This window comes from Tupaia chinensis, unplaced genomic scaffold, assembly GCF_000334495.1.
Source record: "Tupaia chinensis unplaced genomic scaffold, TupChi_1.0 Scaffold139431_1, whole genome shotgun sequence".
In the NCBI taxonomy this organism is placed as follows: Eukaryota; Metazoa; Chordata; class Mammalia; order Scandentia; family Tupaiidae; genus Tupaia; species Tupaia belangeri.
The window spans coordinates 571,143-585,269 of NW_006199316.1; the positions used below are offsets into that span (position 1 = coordinate 571,143).

The window sequence follows — 14,127 nt, forward strand, 5'->3', positions numbered from 1 at the left end:
ATCTGTTGGCTTGCTTTCTCCCTTTCCATTTCTCTCTCTCTGTGTCTCTCTTTGGTCAAATTAAAAAATAATAATAAACAGAATTAAATAAATAAATTAAAAAAAAAAAAAAGAAAAAAAGTCTATTAATGGTAGGCCAGCAGGTGGCATGGTGGCTAAGGCACTGGACTGCCACGTGACCAGCCATGGTTTGCGTCCCAGACCTGGCACCTTGCTTTCTCACCTTCCCTCTCACTGGTGAGTGCCCTATAGTGAATTAATAGTAATAACAAATTAAATGAAATCATTCTTTTTTAAAAAATAAGAGTAGTAATAGCTAGCATATATTTAATGGCTGCACGCTCACCTTTCTTCTGACAATAAACCTATGAAGGAGGCAGTGTTATCCTCAGTTTATGGGGTGGGAGCCTAGAGCTAAAGAAGACCCAAGGTGGAGCCTTAACTCCCCGCCCCCACTTCCAAGCTGTATGATGCTAGGCAAATTACTTAACCCAAGGGCTCAAAATTCTGTGCTCTTAACCAACACTAACTGCCTCCCCTCAAACTCACCAGGCCAAGGAAGGACTTGGGGTCAGAAGCCACGGAGTCTGAGAGCTGCGGTTCCTTCACATGTTCACTTAGCTCCAACTGCTGGGGAAACAAACACCCAGAGAAATCTCCAAAGCAGAGCACAGAAGGTCAGGGTCGCTATCCAGCCATGATGCCAAACTGAAATCCACCTCTTCCTGAAAACCAGGGAGGCCTGTGGTCCTGCCGTTCTCTCCGGACACACGCACCAGCCTCCACCCCACCAGGCAGGCAGCCCTGCACACACACACATACTAAGAGACACAAAGACACACAGAAACACACACACATAGACACACATACAAACACACCCGGACACGCACACACAACCCACTCTGATCAGCTCAAGAAAGATTTACCCATGTGAGGAGGGCCAGGAGTGGTAGGGATGGTTAGAACACTGACACTGGGTGCCAGCCAATAGTATGGCAGTTAAGGCACTGGACTCCCACTTAGCCAACCACAGTTCAAGTCCTGGACCCAGCAGCTTGAAAACCATGCCAAGCATGTGTCCATGACTGCCCAAAATCCCGAGAGGAGAATGGAGGAGAAACGACTGCAGCTGGCCATCCTCCCTGGGGGGTGATTTCTCACTTTCCCTTTCTCTGTTTCTGTTTCTCTCTCAAGCATACACACCCTGTGGCAGAAACGTAAAAAAAAAAGAAAAAAGAAAAAGCTGACTGTGTACAGACATTGGAGATTAGTCTGAAAATAAGGACAGCATATTGTTTCCACAGAATAATGGAAGTTCATTAAATAAATTCCCTTATCTGAAGAAGGAATGGGACTAATGGCTAGAAAATCTAGAAGTCCCTCCCCCTGCCCAGCACTGTCTAGGCTGGTCGTGCCAAAGTAACCACTCCCACAGCTTGGGCTGGGTCATGACACAGAAATCACCAAGTATTCTTATAACCTAACCTAGCTATGCTGGGGCATGGCACTCCAACTATGGTACCTCTACCACCTGACACACACACACCAGCCATGCACAGACATGTGCACACACAGAGACACACACAGACATGCACACATACAGACATGCACCCAGACACACACACAAATACACAGACACATGCACACACAGACACACACACAAACACAGACATGTGCACACACACACAAATACACAGAGACGTGCACAGAGACACGCGTGCACACAGAGACATGCACACACACACGTACAAAGAGACACAAAGACACACAGAGACACACACACAGAGAACATACACAGAGACACACAAACACACCCAGACACACACACACACACAGACACATGCACACACAGAGACATAAACACACATAAAGACACACTCACAGAGACACACATACAGACACATACACACAGAGACACACACGCGTGCACGTTCACGGATGCACAATGTTCTCCTCCCTTTACAGGAACTCAGACTGCTACAACCATGACTGACCCCAAAGTGAAGTTAAGCAGCAGAAGCAGGAGGCAGGGAGGCCGGGAGGGGGAGACCAGGCGCAGGAGAAGGAACATGAATATCCCAAGAGGGTGCCAATGGAGAAGCACGTTTTTGCTCTGATATTCAGAGCCAGCAGGTCTGCAGCTTCATTCAGGACTCTACTGCCTGCTGGGTCTAGGCATATCTGTCACAATTAAGGGCTCTGGCTGAGGCTGACAGCCCAGCCGCAGTAGTCAGTAGCTGAAGCTCGTGGGGACAGGAGACGTGCAGGGCTGAGGAGAGCAGCAGAGGGTTGCAGCCGGACCTGCCTAGGGACAGGGACTCACTTCGCTGGCATCCGATCTGCTCTCTTTGGGGGCAGGTGTCTCCTCCTCAGGTTCCTTCATGGACTCTTCCCTCCTGGAGCCCTCCTCTCCGGCATCTGCCAGCTCCTCTGGCGGCTGCTCCTTTTGGGAGGCTGTGGCAGGTTGATCACCCCCAGGGGGCGTCCCTGGGGTCACCAGACCCCTGGAAACCTCAGGATCACTCTTCTCATCCTCTTCTTTCTCTGAGAGCTGAGGGCTTGCCCCTCTGCTCCGTCTCCCCCCGCCATCGGCACTGCTCGGACTGCTTCCTGCACCGTGGCTGAAGAGCTGGCCTGGAGTGGGAGGGCCGGCAGCATCTGAGTCCAAAGAGACGTCCTTCTTCTCGGGTGGGCTTGTTCTCGGAGACTCCTAGAGAGCACGGACATGTCAGAAAAGACAGCAGCACACGTGTGGAAAAGGAGGCTGGAGACGTGCTAAAGAGGGGCTACCATCCTTCGCCTCCCATGGGCCAAGGCTCACGTCCTGACCCCAGGAGTTACCCAATACCCAAAGGTTTCTTCTTTTTTTTTTTTTTTTTTTTTTGAGAGAGAGATGTTTAGGACAGGGCGTGTAGGCTCACCAGAGAGACAGAGAGATAGAGAAATCACCCCCCAAGAGAAAGGCCACACCACAATCCTTTTTCCTCCATTCTCCTGGGATCTTGGGCACACATGCCCAGCATGAGTTTCAAGCCTTCAGGTCCGGAACTCAAACTATAGGAGTCCAGTGACATAACCATTATGTCATCTGCTGGTTTCAGGGCCTTTTTTATTGTTACTTTTTAAAGTTTGTGTCATAGGGCACAAGCATTCACTGGAGAAAAATGGAGAGAGACAATGAGAGGGAAAGTGAGAAATCACCCTCCACGGGGATGGCCATGCTGCAATCTCTTCTCCTCCATTCTCCTCCTGGGATTTTGGGCACACACACACACATGCACCCAGCATGAGTTTCAAGCTGCCAAATCTGGTACTCAAACCATGATCAACCATGTGGGAGTCCAGTACCTTACCTACTACACTACCTGCTGGTCCCAAACAGCTTTCTTTTTTTTCTTAAGAGAGATTTTAGCTATAGGGCACATGCATTCTCTGGAGAGACAGAGAGAGATAGAGAGACAGAAAGTGAGAAATCACCCCTCCCGACCAGGGGGGACAGGCATGCCATAATCCCTTCTCCTCTTGGAATTTTGGGCATACGCACATGCGCACCTGGCATGAGATTTAAGTTGCCAGGTACAGGACTTGAACCACAGTCAACTACATGGGAGTCCAGCGACATAACCATTACACCAACTGCTGGTCTCCCAAACAGTTTTTTAAAATACAAATTTCAGTGCTGGCTCCATAGCACAGTGGTTAGATGCTACACAGCAGAAGCAGATCCCACATGGCCAACAAGGGTACGTTCCAATCACAGCCTCGACAGACAGAAAACACTGGCACGCACACGCACGCCCAGGATCCTGACGGGATGGAAAACTGCAGGAAAAGGGATTATAGCATGGCCAGGCATGCCTGCCTCTCGCTGTCTGTCACTCTCTCATATACACTCATGCTCCCTGGCATAAAATAAGTAAATAAATAACATAATAAAGTGCAGATTCTTGGCTCTACCCTAGATGAGCTTTCCTGGCTCTGTGGTACAGCTATCATGTGCTGCTTAAGGGCAGCTGGATTCCACATGGCGACCACGGTTTGAATCCCTGGCCCAGGCCTGAGACACAACCAAGTTCACCTCCGGCCACATCGACATCCTCCCTCCTGCCTGTGGACACAGTTTGCTATTTCTTATTTCTCTACTTCGCTGTGCATTCTTACAACACATATATACAGAGCCGGCCCTGTAGCCTAATGGCTAAAGGAGTCAGCTTTCACATGGCTGACCCTGGTTCAAATCCTAGCTCAGCTTGAAAAACACCAGGCATGCATGTGTGTGTGCCCCAAATCCCAAAAGGATGGAAAAATGGAAAAGGGATTATGGGGTGGCCATGCCCCACCAGAGGACGCTTTCTCCCTTTCCCTTTCTATCTCTGTCTCTATCTGAAAAGCACAAGTGCCATCTGGCAAGTAAAAGAAAATGTAGACTCTGACTGCCCAGCACTCCCTCTGCCTGGGCTCAAACCACCCACCGGGACACTTGGGCTTGGTCTTGGCAGGACTCTCCTATTGGTCTTTAATAAAACATTCATAACTCTTGGGGGGGAAATATGTAAATAGTGCCTAATAGCGACCTCTCTCTCTCTCTCTCTCTCTGTCTCTGTCTCTCTCTGTCACTCCCTTCTCATCCCTTTCTCTATCCCACACCCCTCCTCTCTAACCTGGCAAACTCCCGACTCTCACCACCCTCACAGCCTCCCCTCTGGCCGAAAGCTTTCCTTGATCCTTGGGGCAGGTGACTTAAGACAGCTTTCCCTCCTCTGCTGTGGCAGCCAGTGTAACTGCAGATTTCCTTGTGTTTCCCTCACTAAGTAGCTCCCGGTTCTCCACAGTATCTAGTGTCTGACATGTAATAGGTGCTCAGTAAAGGCCAGTGACTGAATTTTTAAAAACGAATGTGTCGGAACCAGCAGTTGGTGTAATGGCTATGTCACTGGACTCCCATGTAGTAGACTGCGGCTTGAGTCCCAGATCCGGTGGCTTAAACTCACGCCGGGCACATGTGCATGCGTACCCAAGATCTTGAGAGGAGAATCTAGGAGAAGGGATTGCAGTGTGGCCACCTCCCCAGGTGGGGATTTCTCACTTTCTGTCTCTCTGTCTCTCTCTGTCTTTCTGGCGAGCACACGTGCCCTACAGCAAAAATCTCTCCAAAATAATAATAATAAATGAATGTGTCATGCAGATAAGGAGTTGAGGCTTCCCTTCCTACTGTACAAAATGAAGATGTAATATTTATTTTGCAAGGATATACAGAGATTAGACTATATTTGTTATAGTACTTATTAAATGGAAAATGGGTAACCAAATGTTAATGATTAATTATCTGTTCAAGAGGTTGGGAAAAAAGTAGTTTAGCAAACTCAATAACTACTAAGTAGAGATTCCCATTCTTCTATATAAGAGCACACACCCAGACTACAGGTCCCGTCTATCCAATTGTCTGTCAAGGATAAATTCTTCAAAAGAAGATTTTTCACTTGATGGGGCTGCTCCTAGTTTATCCTACCTCAATAGTAAAAAAATAATAATAATAATAATTAAGAGGTTTTTGCCTTAGGGCGCATGTGCTCACTGGAGATAAAGACAGACAGACAGTGAGAGGAAAATCACCCTCCCCCCAGGGGGATGGCCACACTGCAATCCCTTCTCCTCCATTCTCCTCCCGGGATCTTGGGCATGCACACACACCCCCCTGCCACATTTTTGGAGCCACTAGGTCTGGGACTCAAACTGTGGTCAGCCACGTGGGAGTCTAGTGACATAACCACTATGCCATCTGCAGTAAAATATTAAGCATGGCTAATACTAAAATAAATTACCTTGAGCACCAGCAGGTAGCATGGTGGTCAAGGTGTTGGACTTTGGCATGGCCAACCATGGTTTGAGTACCAGACCTGGTAGCTTGCTTTCTCACTTTCCCTCTCTCTATCTCTGTCTCTCTCTGATGAACACATGTGCCCTATAGCAAAATTTTAAAATAATAATACAATTAAATAATTATTTTTAAAAACCTAAAATTAACAAAAAAAAAGCAATGACCTTGCATTCTCTGCGCCCATGCTGACCAACTACAGTGACGAGATGGCCAGAGGTACATGCTGACACTAGAGAGGCAGATGGAGACCATGTTTCTGCAGATTAGCCACAAATGGCTGAACAAGAGCTGGGTCTGGAAGACCCACCTAGTTCCAAGCTCAACTCCTTCCACTCGGCCCCTACTCTTCCTCATGTCACCAGCCCAAGGCCTGAGCCCTGCAGAGGGTACACGCTGAGGGCACCAGTGCAGCCTCCTCCCCAGGCTCTGCAGGGCATACACGTGAGAGTGAGGTCTGCAGCCCGGCACGGCTCTGGTCTCAGCTCAGCCGTGCACACACCCCTTCTGTCTCCTCCTGTCACAGCCCCAGGACCCAAGTAGCTCAGGCACATTTCTGCTGCTTTTTCAAAAACAACCTCACCATCTGCATGTGGAGGGGGTTGCTGAAGAGAACCATTTCATAAATATTTAACTTACCCAAAACCATGAGGTTTTCGGGGCTGCAATCCTCCCTCCTCCTGCCCAGAGCACAAAGGCAGAGGCTCCAATAATCCTCCCAGCACAGGGGGCTAAACACCATGGCCGTGCACCGCGCTGACCCTATTCTGGGGAGACGCCCTCTGAGCCGACCGTAGCTCTAGTTTTGTTTCCAGGTCTCATTCCCACCCAGCTGGTCTCAGTGCTTCGCCTGGCTCCCCAGAGCAGTTAGCACTTCCCAGTCACACTGACATCATCCAGTTATTTCTAAGCCCAGGCTCTCTCCTGCTCCTTTGAGCTGCTGAAGGGCACTTCACCAGTGCCACAAGGCCACTCGGCCACACATGGCCTGCCCGCCTACCCTGCAGCCACCCTGGTGCCTGACATCCGTTCTCAGTGTCGGCTCTGAGAACCTTCCCCTTCTGCATCTGTAACAGACCTGAAATGGGTTTAGGCTGGAAGGCAGGAGAGGAGGGGGAGGAGACAGAGGCAGAGGCGCATTCTTGCTGTCCTACTGCCCTCTCATGGAATCTGAGCAGAGTGACTGTTCCCAGCCATGGGACAGAAGGACCTGGGAGGAGACCTGCATCTCGGGCATGTTGAGAGGACGCGGGAGTGGAAGAGCCACTTCATAAATATTAGACATACCCCAAACCGTGAGGTGGTTTGGGGATCCTGAAGCCCTCACACGTTCCCACACTAACTTTGCCCAGCAGGAAAAGCCCTAATTCCAGTCTGAGGTTACAACACAGAGGCCAACACTGCATGTGACAAAATGATAAATCTGCTGCGATGCTAGAGACAGGGGTGGGAGGTGTATCAACACCGCCTACTCCAGACATTTCCCCATCACACTGGGCTGCCTATTTATATTGAAGAGGTTATAAAAATGCTTAAGAGTTCCCACTCCCCCAAAAGAAGTGCATAATCTTCAGAAGAAAGCTTTTAGAAATCTTGGACCAGTTAAAGAAGAAAATGCCATTTTTTTTGTTGACATTTATAATCCACTATGAAGTGAAAGTTAACTAGACCATGGTCAGCGTGAATCATGATTAAGCTACTTTGGGATCTTAAATCTACCAGTTAACAGTAGAGACCCAGCACCCACTCTGCCCAAAACCTGGGGAAGCCAAGGAAGAAAAAATACAACACAACCTGCCTCGGTCTTCTCCTGGTCCCTACATGATTCATTTACTCATTCAAGTATTCGTTCTTTCAGCTGCTGAACGAAACACGCCCAAGTGGGGACCAGCAGATGGCATAATGGTTACGTTGCTGGACTCCCACATAGTCGACTGTGGTTTGAGTCCTGGACCCGACCGCTTAAAATTCACACTGGAGACATCTGCATGCGTGCCCAAAATCCCGAGAAGAGAATGAAGGAGAAGGAGCTGTGGCATGGTCATTCCCCCCAGGGGGTGACTTCTCATTTTCTGTCTCTCTGTCTCTGTCTCTCTGGTGAGTACGTACACCCTATAGCAAAAACCTTTCTCAAAACCAAAATAAAAATACCCACGTGAGTGTTTCCTATGCTCTAGCCCAAGGCTGGGTGCTGCCCAGACAGACAGACAGACCGAGTGAGGTGGACTCTTTACCCTCACCTTGCTCAGTCTTATGGAAACTACCCTTTTTCTCGAACATCAGTCAGCCCTCCGGAACCCCATTCCTACTTGTAATCATCCACCTGGACGTACAGTCTGAGCAACCCCCTGATGCCATCAATGCAGGCCTTTATGGGTGAAAAGAAAACAAGCTTGTCCTTTCAAGGAAATAAACAGATGGAAGGCTTTGGATTTAACCCACCCAGACTAGGACCCACTCACAAGGAACAGTCTTGAAGTAGACACAAATCAGGTTGATGAACAAGATGGGACACTCAGACAAAAATGCCACTGTTGGCAATGAAGTGTTAGTCACAATCAAGACATATCTAAACGTGCAGAGCCGGAAGTTTCTGAGATGCTAGGCAAAGTCTAGCTATGAAAAGGATTCCACCTGATGGGTAGAATTGAGTCACTTTGGAAGGCCTACCCAGGGGTCGGGTCTCAAGTATCAAAGCAGAGCTTGTCAGCCAGCTTCTGACCCCTCTGCTGGCCTGAGACAGCCACCCTGGCTCTCCAGGTAAGGTGAAGACTAAGAGGGCTGGCCAGCAGCACAGAGATTAAGCATGGTGCATTGGGATCCGGCTCCCACATGGCTGACCATGGTTTGGATCCTGATCCCAGCAGCTTGAGAAACGCATCAGATGCATGCATGTGTATGCCCAAAATCCTGACAGGAAGAAATGAAGGGGAAAAAAGGATTGTGGCATGACCAGCCTCATTTGAAGGACTCTCTCTCTCTGACAAACAACATGCCTTCTGGTAATTAAAAAAAATTTTCAAAAGAGTCAGAAATGTAAGAGACAAGAAAGAAACAAATTAAATCCATGATACGAGCTCTTTTGTTTTACTGTCCAATTTCATGATCATTCCAATTAAGTATGAGTGACTGATTCAACAAAGTTGAAGGTATTTAAAGGACTTAAGACCAGCAGTTGGCATAATGGCTATGTCGCTGGACTCCCACATAGTCGACTGCGGTACAAGTACTGGACCCAGTTAGGGAAAGGAGGGCTGCTCAAAGGGCCCAAGGCCTAGATGCTCAGACACAAGCCATTTCCAAAGGGCAGGGCCCAGATGGAGGCAGCTGGGCCTGTCCTGAAGCCCTCACACGTTCCCACACTAACTTTGCCCAGCAGGAAAAGCCCTAATTCCAGTCTGAGGTTACAACACAGAGGCCAACACTGCATGTGACAAAATGATAAATCTGCTGCGATGCTAGAGACAGGGGTGGGAGGTGTATCAACACCGCCTACTCCAGACATTTCCCCATCACACTGGGCTGCCTATTTATATTGAAGAGGTTATAAAAATGCTTAAGAGTTCCCACTCCCCCAAAAGAAGTGCATAATCTTCAGAAGAAAGCTTTTAGAAATCTTGGACCAGTTAAAGAAGAAAATGCCATTTTTTTTGTTGACATTTATAATCCACTATGAAGTGAAAGTTAACTAGACCATGGTCAGCGTGAATCATGATTAAGCTACTTTGGGATCTTAAATCTACCAGTTAACAGTAGAGACCCAGCACCCACTCTGCCCAAAACCTGGGGAAGCCAAGGAAGAAAAAATACAACACAACCTGCCTCGGTCTTCTCCTGGTCCCTACATGATTCATTTACTCATTCAAGTATTCGTTCTTTCAGCTGCTGAACGAAACACGCCCAAGTGGGGACCAGCAGATGGCATAATGGTTACGTTGCTGGACTCCCACATAGTCGACTGTGGTTTGAGTCCTGGACCCGACCGCTTAAAATTCACACTGGAGACATCTGCATGCGTGCCCAAAATCCCGAGAAGAGAATGAAGGAGAAGGAGCTGTGGCATGGTCATTCCCCCCCGGGGGTGACTTCTCATTTTCTGTCTCTCTGTCTCTGTCTCTCTGGTGAGTACGTACACCCTATAGCAAAAACCTTTCTCAAAACCAAAATAAAAATACCCACGTGAGTGTTTCCTATGCTCTAGCCCAAGGCTGGGTGCTGCCCAGACAGACAGACAGACCGAGTGAGGTGGACTCTTTACCCTCACCTTGCTCAGTCTTATGGAAACTACCCTTTTTCTCGAACATCAGTCAGCCCTCCGGAACCCCATTCCTACTTGTAATCATCCACCTGGACGTACAGTCTGAGCAACCCCCTGATGCCATCAATGCAGGCCTTTATGGGTGAAAAGAAAACAAGCTTGTCCTTTCAAGGAAATAAACAGATGGAAGGCTTTGGATTTAACCCACCCAGACTAGGACCCACTCACAAGGAACAGTCTTGAAGTAGACACAAATCAGGTTGATGAACAAGATGGGACACTCAGACAAAAATGCCACTGTTGGCAATGAAGTGTTAGTCACAATCAAGACATATCTAAACGTGCAGAGCCGGAAGTTTCTGAGATGCTAGGCAAAGTCTAGCTATGAAAAGGATTCCACCTGATGGGTAGAATTGAGTCACTTTGGAAGGCCTACCCAGGGGTCGGGTCTCAAGTATCAAAGCAGAGCTTGTCAGCCAGCTTCTGACCCCTCTGCTGGCCTGAGACAGCCACCCTGGCTCTCCAGGTAAGGTGAAGACTAAGAGGGCTGGCCAGCAGCACAGAGATTAAGCATGGTGCATTGGGATCCGGCTCCCACATGGCTGACCATGGTTTGGATCCTGATCCCAGCAGCTTGAGAAACGCATCAGATGCATGCATGTGTATGCCCAAAATCCTGACAGGAAGAAATGAAGGGGAAAAAAGGATTGTGGCATGACCAGCCTCATTTGAAGGACTCTCTCTCTCTGACAAACAACATGCCTTCTGGTAATTAAAAAAAATTTTCAAAAGAGTCAGAAATGTAAGAGACAAGAAAGAAACAAATTAAATCCATGATACGAGCTCTTTTGTTTTACTGTCCAATTTCATGATCATTCCAATTAAGTATGAGTGACTGATTCAACAAAGTTGAAGGTATTTAAAGGACTTAAGACCAGCAGTTGGCATAATGGCTATGTCGCTGGACTCCCACATAGTCGACTGCGGTACAAGTACTGGACCCAGTGGCTTAAACTCACGCCAGGCGTGTGTGCATGCGTGTGCAAGATCCCAAGAAGAGAATGAAGGAGAAGGGACTGTGGCATTGCCATCCCTCCTGGGGGGTGATTTCTTGCTTTCTGTCTCTCTGTTTTTCTGGTGAGTATACGTGCCCTAGAGCAAAAACCTCTCCCCCAAAAATTAAAAGGAATCTGAAGGGGTCAGCAGGTGGCATAGTGTCTAAAGCACTGGGACTCCCACATGGCCAACCGCGGTTTGAGTCCCAGACATGGAAGCTTGAAAATCATGCCAGGTACATCCACATGCATGCCCAAAATCCCAAGAAGAAAATGGAGGAGAAGAGGTTGCAATGTAGTCATCTCCCCAGGGGGATGGTTTCTCACTTTCCCTCTCTGTGTCTTTCTCTGATGAACACATGTGCCCTATGAGGGGAAAATAGAATTTTATATAGACTTGAGAAAAGTTTAACTTACTGAGTCTTCAGTCAATATTTAAATGTTTAGGAAAATCCAGCGATTTGACTTCATGATTCATTAGCTATGTAAATAAGTCAGAAATATTGGGGAACAATAGATGGCATAATGGTTATGTCTCTTGACTCCCATGTAGTTGACCATGGTTCAAGTCCCAGACCCTGCAGCTTAAAACTCATGCTGGGTGCATGTACGTGTGTGCCCCAGATCTGGAGAGGAGAATGAAGGAAAAGGGATTTGTGGCATGGCCAACCTCCCAGGGGGTGATTTCTCACTTTCTGTCTCTCTGTCTCTCCAGCAAGCACATGGCCTTATAGCAAAAAAAAGTTTAAAAAGAAGAAAGAAAGAAAGAAAGAAAGAAAGAAAGAAAGAAAGAAAGAAAGAAAAGAAAAGAAGAGATGAGAAGAGAAGAGAAACATACATGTTAATTCTTTAAAATTAATAACTTGCACACCATACAAAGATCAAACACTAGAGAACACTCCTTTGCATGTACAAAAAACACATTGGAGAATATAGGCATTTTAGGCATTATGGTGATATGATGAGTTTTGATGTTCGTTTTTCAAAAGAACATTCAGGTGGCAGGGGAGGACAGAATGCAGAGAAAAGTGATCGGAAGTTGAGAGGGTGTTCCAGAAGCTAGCCCAATCCATATTCTGCAGTTTCCAGCCCTGTGTCTTTACTCGAGCTATTCCCTTACCTAGTGTGGCACACCCCCTTATATCTTCTGTGCCAAAGATTACCAACACTTCAAGACCCAGGTCAAGTAGCCCAGGTGGCGTGATGCTCAGCTGGCCAGTAGACGGCGTAACAGTTATGTCACTGGATTCACATAACCGACCACGGTTGGAGTCTGGACCCTATGGCTTAAAACATGCCAACGCATATGTGTGTGTCCCAAGATCCCAGGAGGAGAATGGAGGAGAAAGGACTGCGGTGTATCCATCCCTCCTGGGGGGTGATTTCTCACTCTCCCTTTCACTGTCTGTCTCTCCCTCTCTGGCAAGTGCATGTGCCCTAAGGTCAAAACCTCTTAAAAAAAGGGGGGGTGGCACCCTTGTGGAATGTCATCACTTCCATCATGTTCTCTCTGGCAAGTAATTTCTTCCTCTGCAGAACTCCTGCAAACAGCGTCCCTGTACCATAAAGCCCCTGACGCATACTGCTCTGCTTTACGGCTTCCTAAGTATAGACATTCATTCGACATTCACCGAGTGCTTACTAAGTACCAAGTGCCTAGCGTCCTTTGTCTCTCTCCAGCTACAAACCTCTGAGGACAGCCAGGCCTTTGTCCTATTAACGACTGAATTTCCCAAACTTGGTATGGTACCCTGACCAAGGTAGCCTGGCAGGGCCACTTAGCACGTTATACTCTGGAAGATGTCACACCCACATGCCACACCTCTGACCGCTCCCAGTGCCTGTGTTATCCGATCCAAAACTCTTGGCCTGCACTCGGGTACCCCAGAACCAGTTCTGCCTCCAAGCTCACCTCCCACACACGTTCTGAACCCCAGTCCATGGAAATGCCTCGTCTGCCCCCAACTCACCCCACACCTTCTACCTCTGCCTGTGGGGAGGCAACTAGATTCTCACCACTCGGCTCTCCCCGTCTAGGCCTGCCTGCCATCCTTCCCAGCTCACCTCAGATGTCAGTTTCTCTACAAAGCCCCTCCTGGTGGATCCAGAGGAACAGGAGCCCCCTAGCTTCCCGCTTCCTATGGCCTCATCACATTCCACCCTGTGTCCTATCATTTAAGCCCTCACCTGGGAGATCGGAATCTCAGAGAAATCATATCGCATTTATACCCGGATGGCCTGGAGCACCTAGCAAAGTGCCTCACGTGGAAACAGCCGGTAAACGGAATTACTTGAAAAATGAGTAAATGAACAGATTCTCTTCCTCTCTTATCCCTACCCAAGCTGTAGAAATCCCATCTTGACAGGTCTAGGATAAAATGGTTCTCTCTTCAAACATGCATCCCGCACAGTAGAAAGCCTTACTAAGAAAGGAGGAGGAAGCAGGCAGGCAGAGATACTACCTGCAGGGCTCTGGGCTCCTACCTCATACTCAAAGTCACCCCCCAGGGCCCCGATGTCCAGGTGCAGGTTCTTAAGGAGCTCACTGGAGCTGCGGACACTCTGAAAACGAAAGTGAAAATAAGTGGTCAGTCGAAGTAAACCAGTCAGCCCAGGGTGAGGGGGAGCAGAGGGCGAAGTGGGGTGCTGCTGAGCTGGCACGGGGTGTCCAGCGAGGGTGGCAGAGGACTCCGGGATAGGACCTCCACTAAGTCAGCCTCACTGAACAGCCTTATAAGTGTGGAGAAGGGCCAGCCGGGGCATGGTGGCTGAGGCGTCTGGATCCCATGTGGCCAACTGTGCAGGTAGAGGCCTGTACCCAGTGGCTTGGAAAACGTGCCAGGTGCCTGTGCATGCACGCCCAAAATCCTGAGAGGAGAACGGAGGAGAAGGAACTGCAGTGTGATCATCCCACCTGGGGAGTGCTTTCTCTCTTTCCC

General features: G+C 48.5%; 1 protein-coding gene across 1 annotated transcript in view; it reads right to left on the minus strand.

The window, feature by feature from the left end:
* Nucleotides 1–14,127, minus strand: part of CEP164 (centrosomal protein 164) — a gene marked incomplete in the record, with an annotated part of 82,259 nt that overhangs the window by 31,994 nt on the left and 36,138 nt on the right. The window contains 3 exon segments of the mRNA XM_027765688.1: nucleotides 550–630; nucleotides 2,324–2,710; nucleotides 13,673–13,750. Coding sequence (XP_027621489.1) covers nucleotides 550–630; nucleotides 2,324–2,710; nucleotides 13,673–13,750 — 546 coding nt within the window.